The sequence below is a fragment of the Myotis brandtii genome, unplaced genomic scaffold (assembly GCF_000412655.1).
Source record: "Myotis brandtii unplaced genomic scaffold, ASM41265v1 scaffold230, whole genome shotgun sequence".
Classification (NCBI taxonomy): domain Eukaryota; kingdom Metazoa; phylum Chordata; class Mammalia; order Chiroptera; family Vespertilionidae; genus Myotis; species Myotis brandtii.
In genome coordinates, this window is record NW_005358650.1 from 849,268 (window position 1) to 861,150 (window position 11,883).

General features: G+C 39.4%; 1 protein-coding gene across 11 annotated transcripts in view; it reads left to right on the top strand.

Annotated features, from left to right (window-relative positions):
• Window positions 1-11,883, top strand: part of PAM (peptidylglycine alpha-amidating monooxygenase) — a 163,786-nt gene that overhangs the window by 53,657 nt on the left and 98,246 nt on the right. For all 11 annotated transcript variants that reach the window (XM_005866420.2, XM_005866414.2, XM_005866417.2 and 8 more), the window contains exon 6: window positions 1,286-1,369. In XM_005866420.2, coding sequence (XP_005866482.1) covers window positions 1,286-1,369 — 84 coding nt within the window. The remainder of the gene's footprint in view (window positions 1-1,285; window positions 1,370-11,883) is intronic.

The window sequence follows — 11,883 nt, forward strand, 5'->3', positions numbered from 1 at the left end:
TTGATTTCTGATTCCAAAGTACTTTTTGTTATATGTCCTTTCCAACAGTTGTTGACAATGTTCTGTTCGGCAGTTCCACACTAAAAAAGTACCGGTATGGCTTGCTTTGTATTGAAAAGGTTTCATTTAGGGAGTTAACTCTTTCTCCCTGTAATTTGCCCACATGACAGTTTAGATAGAAAACAACCAAGTTCACCTCAAGACACCTTTGGCCTCGGGCACATTGGTTCTGGCCAGCAGGAGAGGTTCAGGGGCCCGGACAGCCAGCAATGAAATAAACTGCTGCTTCAGCAAACAGATTATTTTTATAGTCCTGGAACCTGGGTATTTAGTAGGATGCCAAACCTCACTGGCTTTCTGACTTCACCTCTAACTATTCATAGCTTCCAATGTGTGAGTGAATTACCAGACTCTCTTTTATTACCTGAATGTTTCTTAACATCAAAGCGAAAGCACCATTCCATTACAGAATAGGTCTGCCATGGTGGGGGTGGGGGAAGCGCGGAAGGGGGCTTGGTAAGTACATAGTCCTCTCCTGCCTCAGTAACTCCTGTCAGCTCTAACTGACGTCTGGTTTGCTTTGCTTAAGAATCCTCTCTATAGTTTGCCAGGCAGCCACCACCAAGCAGGTTTGGAAATTAATAAGGGTCTCCGTCATGAATTTGTTGACATTTTAAAGACCCATGAGTAGAGCAGAAAAAAAATATCTCTCCACCTCTCAATATTTTCTCTGTAGATAATTTTTAGCTTACTAGCAAACTCTATTAATAGTAAGACTATTAGGAACCCTTCAGAGTCCAGAAATTTATTGGCATACTAGAGTTTTTAATCTAGTTGGTAATAGTTTCCTCAATAACATTTTTGCAGATACCTGTTTTCATATGGAAAGAAAAGTAATTTCTCTGAGAGGCTCCTATATTCAGTCAGAAAATAAAAATGAATATGAATATATACAAAGTAAAATGTCTTGCATAATCAAGGAAAGAATTTTGTTTCACTTTATTCTGTTTCTTTCAAAATGAGCGAATTGTCCTCTTAAAGTGTAGGTGGTTACCCTGGTTCTGAGGAGGGAACTATGCACAGAATTCTATCAAAGCTTTGAGAAGGATTGAAAGGTTATATTAGGAGTTATCAGAAAATGCCTAGTTTATTTTCATTTTGATATTATAATTTCATGTGATATGCTATTTTATTTCCCTTTGGATTTCACAGATCAGTAACCTGAGATTAGCTCCATTTTAGGCTTCCATTTCTAAAATATTTATCACCTTTTGTAAATCTATAGGTGTTGGATTCAAAGTTGGAGGAGAGACTGGAAGTAAATACTTTGTACTACAAGTACACTATGGGGACATTAGTGCATTTAGAGGTAAGTTTTGAAATATTGGAACTAAGCACAACTTTCACTACTATATTGTTTAAAATATATATACTATTATCCACTTAATAAAAGGAAGACTTGACCACACCCTCGGGGCCCACTAAGAAACAACTGTTTTTGTTTCTTTTCATTTGGGACTGTTGGGAAAATTACTTTTATTTTGAAGCGGGTATTGTCTTATGCATCCCACTGTGCTTCTACGCTGACTTCAGGGTGCTTTGGCTTTTCAATGTATTATTTTATCTACCTGCTTCCATTAGGAGATTCCTTCCAAGCAGCATGGTCAGAGAGTATAGGGACTAGTAAATTATTTAATTCTGTAAGCAAGCCCTTGGGAGCGTCAGCAAGATTTGTAATACCGGGGAGGTTCTCAAACCCTCAGGCTCATGTCAGTGCCTTATCTGTAATCCACACATTCCACTTAATGAACTCATCCATTGACCACTGTATTTGTGCAAAAACCACCCACCCCTTAGACACCCGCTGCTGAGCACTACCCTAGGCACCTGTTGCTCTACCCGTGATTACTATGCACTTAATTGAAATGCTCCTTTTCTTGTTATAGAATCATTAACATGAGGAAGGGGCCCTGTTCCCAAGGCAACCGGGTCTGGTGCTTGTTATTTCTTCTGCTGTATTTAGTTAAACTTCAGCTGAATTCTAGGTTCACACTCCTTTGTTCATGGGAGTGTAAACATTTAGCAGGCTTCTCCTTGGCAAGTCAGTTTTCATACCGTCTTGCTGACTTATCCGTATTTCCCCAAGTTCTCTATTTTAACATTATATTCCTATTAACTAACCAGATACATTTCCCTCTCTCGACATATTATCTTTCTGTCCCACATCTAAGTCCAGAAGTACATGTCCATCTACACCTACTAATGTCCCCTGGGGCCTTAGCTGGGACATTCCACAGATTCTCAGCATCCAGAACGGGGACAATAAATGTATCTTCCTCTGGGAAAAGATGTTGGAAAGAATACTTTTATGTCATTGAAAAATTACAATTAGTACTTCAATTAGATGTATCATCAATTAAGCAAGCTCCTGTGGACCAGCCCATGAATCCAGTGTCCAAATAAAACGTGTTTTCCTATTAAAACATGCTTTGAGTTATATATAAATAGCTTTTCATTTTGGGAACAGAACCTAATCTTACATTGTTAACTGTAGTGCTAAGACAAGGTTTTGTTGAAAACAAAGGAATAATTAATGTTGTGTTTAAGGAACAAAGACAGAAATTATGTGCTCTAAAAATTCACTGTGTTGGTGTCAGAGTGCTGACTTCCAAAGCATTGACAATACTGTCATTTTTCTAAAAAGGCAAAGAAGGCTTTCCCTGACCACACAACTAACATATCCACACATGCTCCCCGCTCCCCGCTCTTCATCCCTCTATAGAACCCCTAGACTTTCCTTTTCAACCTAATTCCTCTTAGCTTTGTAGTCCTAGCAGATACTGCATTGATGCTCTGGGGAAATGGATGATATATACGATTTCTTAAAATATATTACTGTAAGAATTCAATTTAACTTAATTTATTACTGATGAGGAATTTGGGCCTGGGGATTATTATGCTAAGCGAAATAAACCAGTCAGAAAAAGACAAATACCATATGATCTTACTAATATGTGCACTCTAATGAGTAAAACTGATGAACAAAATAGAAACAGAGGCATGGATACATGGAACAGACTGACAGAGGTCAGAGGGGGTGGAGGGACTGGAAAAAAGATGGTGAAGAGATTAGCCAAAGAACATAAATGCATAGCCTGTGTTGACACAGACAACAATGTGGTGAAGGCCAGGGGAGGGAGAGGAGGGTTGGGTGGAAGTGGGCAAAGTGGGGGGAAATGGGACATCTCTAACAGTGTCAACAATATTTTTTTTTAAAAAGGAATTTGTAATTTGTTTAATCTAGGCGTAATTAAAAAGTATTGATAGTTACTAGTAAATATATAAAAGATTGATGTGAAACTTGTATATTAATTTTTTATTTTTCACTTTTTTGAGAGTCATTTTTGTGAAAGAAGGCATGAGGTAGAAAGATTACTGGTGCTGTAATTCATAGACCTTATTGTAATATAATGAAAATATAAACAGTTTTTGTTCATGTAACACTTAGTTGTACTAGGTGTTATCTTGTGCCTTAAGTGATACATGTCTTAGAATAGTAAATAAACACATGGGAAAATACCAAATCTCACTAAAACAATGAGAGATCATTTTACATTTCTTAAATTAGGGGTGAGTGGAGATTGAATTCTAAATCCTAGGACTGCCAGGGTTTGGATGAATCTGGTACAGTTTGGGGAGCTTTATAAATTAGTGTAGTGTTTTGAAATGCAACTTTAGCGTGTTATATACATTTTACATAGAACATTAAAATCTTGCCCTAGGGTTTTATTCTAAAGAAAGAATTTTTTTTCTTTTTCTAAAAAATTATCTACCTAACCATGCACCATTAACTATTAATATGAAAAACCAGAAGTTAGCAAATATCCCTTAATAGGGAACTAGTTAAATAAATGTTATAACAACAAAAATAGCTAAGCATAAAGTTTTATATTTACTACATAAAAATATATGTATGCTTATATGTTTGCAAGGATTATAAAGAAGAAGGAAGAATAGGGAACAGTTAATAAACATGAAAGACAGGATGGTGTGGATTTTTTCCCCCTTCAGAATGTTTTAACATCGTATTTTTAAATTCCACAAGTAGAAGCACTATGCTAAGTCCCTCATTACCTGCCAGTGAGTGTATGCATTCCCTCCCCCCACTCTCCTGACAGAGAAGAATTCATGTAAATCTATATATGCCTGATTTGATTTATGTAAGGAGTGACTTGTACTTTTAAAAGTTTCTACACTGTGATTGTACACTTGCCCCCAGATGGCACCTAGAAGTGGAAAATAATTATATCATCGTATCTTCTAATGATTAAAAATACATCATAGGTGTTATATATGTATTATACACTCATATATAATCATATTAGTATCAATGAAGATTTGAACTTAACCTTGTTCAGACTATTGACGATGACATAAATTGTGCATCAGAAACAGACTAAGGCTATGTGGACATTACTGCACTCTTCTGAAAAGTGGGGAGTATTTTGCGTAAGGGTATGAGCCTTTTTCCATACAGGGAAGGCTTTAGACAAGGGACATGTCTAGGACTTTTATTTAATGAAGCACCAACATTGAAGGTAAAATTTCTTCTAAAATTTGTTGGACTGTGGTCAAGTATCGGGGAGAATATAACCTGAAGCCAAGTGTGTATGATCTCTATTAGTAGGAAAAAATTGGGTGTGAGTTCTGTGGGATAACATGCAGTGTTTGTTTTGTTTGGGTTTTTGTTTGTTTGGGAAATTGCACAGAATGTGAAGCTGTAAAAACATCATTTATAAGTAGCCAACTTTATTAAATGCCATGTCAGTCGGAGTGTCAGACCTGTGCTGGGTATACTAATCTTCCTGCCCACGGGCGTTTAGTATATTCCAGCAGGGGAAGGAAAAACAAAAACAGAGTTTATAGGCAATTGTAGAAATGCATTCCAGGCCTGGAGGCTGTGGAAAGGCAGTGGACGGGTCTGCCCGGAAGGGAAGGGGCCCGTCATCTGTGAAAGGCGTCTTAGAGGATGGAACCAGAGCAAGGATTTGAATAGTGAACAGGAGCCCCCTGTAGACGGGAAGGAGAAGACACAATCCAGACAAAGGTAAAGGCATTGCGTAGACACAGGAGAGTGAAAAGCCTCATGTCCACAAGGAACTGGTGGTCATTTGGCGTTACTATGCAACGCGAAGGGGGAAGTGGCAAGAAATGAGAAGAGAGGTGAACGGTGGGGACCAGACCATAAAGATTCTTGTTCAGACCTGATTCTGAAGGCACTGAATGTTTATTAGCCAAGCAATAACCCAATCAGATTTCCACTTCAGTCCTAGTCTTGAGGGCATGGAAATGTTACTACTGGCTTTACGAAGAAAGGACCGGGGCTCCAGGAGGCCATGGTGAGCCAGGACTGGGGCCCTGGAAGGCCAGCATTCTATTTTTAAATGTAGACTTTCTATAAATTAATATTCTGTGGAAAACAGAATGTAATCTAATTAGAAATGAGAGTCCTATATAGGTAATAGCATAGTACAGGGGTTAGATGATTCAACCAGATGGCCTGGCAATGACACTTGCTGATTTTGTTACACTCACCAAGTTTCTAAACCTCCCTGCTCACCTCATCTATAATGTGGGATCATAATGGTTCTTATAAAGGTACCTGTAAGTACTCAGTAAATGTTAACTAGTGTCATTATAGTCCCTGTGAAAGACTTAAGGGGACATAAATTCTCCCTAAATGCATAGTCATCATAGTTGCCCATAATATGAAGAGTATATTGGTTACCTTTTAAGGGTATTGTAATTTCTCATTATGTTTAGACAGGACCGTGTTCACGTCTGTCCCATTGCCGGTAGAAGTTGCCTAGTTTTGGTCTGTGTGTCCTGTTCTCCACAGCAGTTTTGTTATTCGTAGTTCAGTTATACAAAGAAACTACAAGATCAAGTTCCTGTACTTAAGGAGATTAGAATAGTGGGAACTAGAGATTCCTCTTGGTCCTCTTTTTCTTTCTATGTTTTTTCAATAATCTTGTTCCAAAGAGACAATTCTGAGATTGCTGCAAAAGTTTTCCACATTTCTTCAGGATGTTTGGCCCAGGGAAATCTTAAGAAAACTCTTGGCCTCTCCTTTCCAGAGTGCCTGGCATTAGCTCACTGGTCTCCAACAGTAACTCATTATCAAAGCGGAAATCAGGTTGGAACTGAAGTTGGAACCAATGTTCTTAAAATTCCCGTGTGCATAGGCTCTGACTCTCTTTGAGTTGGCAAAATGTCCATGCTGCTTGCTATCCTTTAGCCTCGGTTATGCATAGGAAAACTAACAGGTGTTCCTTGTGAAGGATACAGACCACACATACACACACATATAAATTTTAACATGTGCCTAGGAGTACATAGCTGTAAGATTTATTTCCCTTAGATTGGGTGTTTAATATTTATATTTTAAATGAGAGGGATGATAATTAGGGATTGTTTTCAACTCTCCTTTATGTGAGTTCTAAGAAGCTTCATCTTCAGATTGCTGGGGTTATCTATATATATAAAAGTCTAAGTGACCATTATGACGAACGACCAGAACAACTGGTCGACCAGTCGCTATGATGTGCACTGACCACCAGGGGGCATACACTCAAAGCAGGAGCTGCCCTCTGGTGGTCAGTGTGTTCCCACAGACAACCTCCCACAGCTGGCCAACCTCCCTGAGGCCCCCCCCCCAAACCCTCCCCCTGGCTGGCAGACCTTGATCGGGACTGGGTGAGGTGGCCCCGATTGGCCCTGATTGCTGGCCAGGCCTAGGGACCCCACCCATACACGAATTCGTGCACTGGGCCTCTACTGTTAGTATAAACTACATCATGAAATTCTAATTAGAACCCTTAAACAACAAATCATTTTCCATAGTCAAGTTTTCCAGAAAGGTGAGGTTTTTTAAGTACTATAATTTTAAAACATTTTGGGCATAAATCTTTCCTAAATATAGTATATGCTTCATGAAATTAAAATAGTTGGTATATTTTAAATGCCTACAGCTGTGCCCAACATAGTGGTTGATGAATTGTCAATCTACCACTTCATCTTAATTCAAACAGAGCACTGCATGGAAGGAGGCAAAGATGACTAAGAACGGATTCTGCCTTCTTAGCTCACTGACCAATGGGAGCAAATGGGAACAAGTAAAACAATAACTATAATCACATGAGCCAGTACACACTCAGTGCATTGGGAGAGGGGGTTGAAAGCAGGCAAGACCACCCGAGTTGAGAAAGAGACTTCCTGTTGCCAGATTGATTTCATATAGGCATCCTTCTCCCTGGTTCTGCATTGATGCGTTAGATGCAGAATCTAGGTAGCTGTGTTTCTTATTATGGTTTGTAAATTTTTAAAAAGCAGAGTCTGAATTGAAGCCCTTAAAGGGGACTTTTTGAATAATGAAATCTTGGAACACTAGTGCCTGGCCTTGGTGACAGATTTGAGTTCTCCTTGCCTCTCTGTGGTTTCATCATGGTTTCTCTGTAGCTTAGGCCCAGACAGGTGGGTGTTACTGGACACGGAACCTGCATTCAGGCACGCACACTCCACACTCGTGTGCACATGCACACAGCGGGAGTTCCTGTCACACCACGGCTGAAGGAGTAGTAGGGAACCCAAGGGACTGGAAATAGTGGCAGGCAGGAGGCAAAGCAGGAGTCCAGAGGAATCCTAATTCCCCTGCATCTCTGCCTTACAAGACGACCGCCAGGAAGCTATTGGAAAAGCTTCGAAATTGTGAGCCCAGGAGAAATCCCTTGCTAATGCATTTTTGAACAAGGTGGAGCGTAGATCAGTGGCAGGGCAGCTACACTTAAAATTATTTCATTCCAGGATAAAGCAGACTCCTGCGACTGCCGTGTAAGCATTAGAGTGCTCTTGACTCCTTGCTACTTGATTGCTGAGATAGCGGGAAACCGTGGAAGATTGCTCCCCATTGCTCCCACTGTTGTCCTTTCTAAATTTGTCTAGCAGCTTCCCCCTGCATGCTTTCCAGTGAGATAGACGAGCCTGCTTTTTCTCTGCAAAGTGACAGATACTCTGCCATCAGGGTACTTAAACCCGTGTATTTTCAAGCATTCTGGATTACTTTTCATACCTGAGAATTTCCTTTGAAATTACAGATGTGGAGGGTGTTGTTAAAGCTTCCCCACCCCCAGGGAGATGCCTGAAAGCCATTGAGTCTCTGCACTGGGAGGCATGGATGGCACCTTTCTCGCACTCAGCCTGCACTCGGCCTGGCCTTCCCTGAGTGGGACCCTGGCATGCACGTGGTCCGGCGCGCCTCATCTTTATTATTCTAGGGCACACATCGTGTTTCCAAGTTCACAACAGCAGGGCCAGCCACCTGCTTAAGCAAGCCGCATCCTCAGTAAATACAGACATGTGGTTCCAGGAAGGGTGCACTTTACCTGTTTCCCTTTTCTCTCCCAAGGCCATTCATATGGAACCCGTGCCATTCAGCCAGTCAGGTTTCTTCCCTCCCTAACTCTCACTTCTTAGTTCACTAATAGCCCTTTATAAGCAGTACGAACTTTTATTTAAATACTTTGGACCAGATGTTGTTTAGTATTTAGAACTTACCACCTTTTTGAAAGTACTCAAGTGCATAATTTTTATATGACATTGAGGGTCTGAGGCACCTTCTCTGATCAAATACACTAATATTCATCTATAGCAAAATGTTCAAATAGTTACACTATCATGGATAAATGGACCATAAATAGCATTACATTCATTTAGGTCAGATTTTTCAGTCAAACTTCATTATGAAAAAACTTTAGGCTTTTCAGCTTTCAGAATTGCAAACAGTTCTAGTATTAGAACAAAGAAACCTATTCCTTGATACATGATATATCAGTTAAAATACTAACACAGTTTGGAGGATGTGCTGGGCCAACTCAGCCAAGGGTTAGGTGAGCCTGAGGGGGGGCGGCGAAGGATGTAGAAAAGACAGACAAAGAGAATAAGCTGGGTCTAGGTGGATCTTCCTGTGCCTGGCTGAGGCCACAGAGAGAGATCCAGATGGCAAACTGAGCCTTTATTTTGCAGCCAGAGGTAAACAAGGTAGTGGTCACCATAGTTACAATGTTCTTGTGAGTTTCACTTGTTTTGGCAGCACTTGCTGTATCTCCCTCAGCCCATTAGCTACCCAGATAAGATCTAGGGAGCTGATAAGGTCAAGCCTAATTATGCTAAGAGGGCTGTGCCCTCTAAGTTGGGACTTGTTTGTGGCTTTGCCAACAGGTCAGTCCCAGGCTTAACCCGATAGCTGCTCCCTACAGGAGGACTCTGGATAAATTGCAATATTTTCCCATTAAAATAGTCTCTCTAAAACTTTATTTTGCATCTTTTGAGAAAATGCTAAAAATAAAAGTAAAATACCACTCATAGTGCCTTATTATTTAAAAAATCTATAATATGAGGTGATAGTTGCACATGTCTGTAGATCAGTGATGGCGAACCTTTTGAGTTTGGCGTATCAGCATTTTGAAAGACCCTAACTTAACTCTGGTGCCGTGTCACATATAGAAATTTTTTGATATTTGCAACCATAGTAAAACAAAGACTTATATTTTTGATATTTATTTTATATATTTAAATGCCATTTAACAAAGAAAAATCAACCAAAAAAATGAGTTCGCGTGTCACCTCTGACACTAGTGTCATAGGTTTGCCATCACTGCTGTAGATAATAAAGACCATTGAATTGTATGTACACTTTAAAGAGGTGAATTGTATGGTATGTGAATTATATCTCTTCAGTCCTGTCTCCCTTTTCCACCCATTTCCACCTCCAAATAACTACCATTTATGTCTGCCAATTTTTCATATGCTTATCCCAACATTTCTCTACATGCAGAAACCTCAGACTTGTACACAGGAACTTTTTTCTTTTTTTGGAAAAAGATAAGACCAAACTCGCCACAGATCTGCACCTGCTGTTGTTTTTAATTTACTGTACCCTGGACTTATTTCTAAGGCAGCACATGTAAAGCTCTTTCATTATTTTTAACAGTTGCCTAGTATTCTGTTGTACAGATGTACCGTAATTTATAGATCCTGTTTCCTATTAAAGACGTTTAAGTCCTGGGTTTTTTGCTATCACAAGCAATGTTGCAATGAATGTTAGCATTAGAAATGTTTTAGGTAACTATGTATTGCTACTGCAGGATAGATTTCTAGAAATGAGATTTTGGGGTCTTTTAAACTTTAACAGATTCCACCAAACATGACAAAACAGTTTTTCCAAATTACAATCTATAGTGAATAAATGAGACCCATATTCTTACCTGTACCAGATGTTTTCATACTTGAAAGTGTTTGCCCAGTGTTTGCTTAAACAGAGACACTCCTTTTATTTCATTAAAGGATTTGAATTAATTGAAAGGTCTGAGTAGAATTACCTCAAAAGTACATAGTCTAGGTCAGGATTTCTCGAACTCTGACCTGAGAACTACCTGCACCAGAATCTCCTTGAGGTGCTTTTTAAAATGAAAACTGCTGGTTGCAACCAGACCTACTGAATTAGATGCACAATAAGTAGAGTCGGCAGTGGCATACGGGAGCTACCTCATATTGACTCACAGGAGCCAATTGTTAATTTTCAGAAGCCTTATGAACTGATTGTTTTTCCCCCTTTATTTTATTTTATTTTATTTTATTTTTATTTTATTTTATTTCCATCACCATTTATCCTTCATAATTTTATTTTATTTTATTTTATTTTATTTTATTTTATTTTATTTATTTTATTTCCATCACCATTTATCCTTCATATACCCTCTCCCACTTCCACCAACCCCCTACCTCTCACAGTCACCACATTGAGCTGATTGTTCATTGTAGCCATAATTAAAAATAAAGGCAATGAATACGCAAAGTCAATATCCAATTATTTTACTACATTTTACTATTATTTATCTTCTTGAGGGTATTTACATCTATTGTGTCTCTATGGTGAAAATATTATAAAATGATGTGTTAACTGTTCATCTCTTTCTAGCCCACTGTTCAGTGATGTCACATTGATAGCTTGAAATCAATCAGGGTGGGAAAAATGATACCATGGGAATTGGCAAATGCTGCAAATCAGTGCTTGATAAACTATTTCATTGGTTGTTTAGATTTAAGAAAGGGAAAAGATGTCAGTAATGCAGATTATTGTGAATAGCCAAAAAATTTGAGGAAATATTCTTCTAGTATTTAGAAATTGTATCCAATACAGCAAGGATTCTGCTCACATCAGTGATGAGCAAATGCACTTCCAACATGTCTTTATGGTTTTAATAAACAAGAATATCCACAAACATTTTTGTCTTAACCACTCACTCATCAATTCCAACCATAGAAAACAAGTTTTTTAAAATTCTGTGATATTCAATTGGTTATATGTAATCTATCCTATCTAATAATAGACAAACAGGGTAATTAACTGTACCTTCGCTACGTCTCCCATTGGCTAATCAGCGCGATATGCAAATTAACCGCCAACAAAGATGGCGGTTAATTTGCATACGTAGGCTCCAAGCGGTGGAGCAAAGACTGAAGGTGAGCTGGAGCCACGAAGACAGAGGACGGAAGGCGGCTCTGGCCGGAGCGAAGGCCTGGGTCCCGGGTGCCGGAGGAAAACCGGTGCCGGCAGCCAGGAGAAAGGAAGGCCTATTGCACGAATCTCTTCGTGCAACAGTACTCTAGTCTACACTAATAAAAGAGAAACATGGTAATTAGCGTACGACCGCTACCCTTCCCATTGGCTAATCAGCATATCCTTATGCCAATTAACTGTCAGCCAAGATGGCGGCCGGCAGCCATGCACTGAAGCGAACAGGGAGGCTTGCTTGCTCCAGTGAC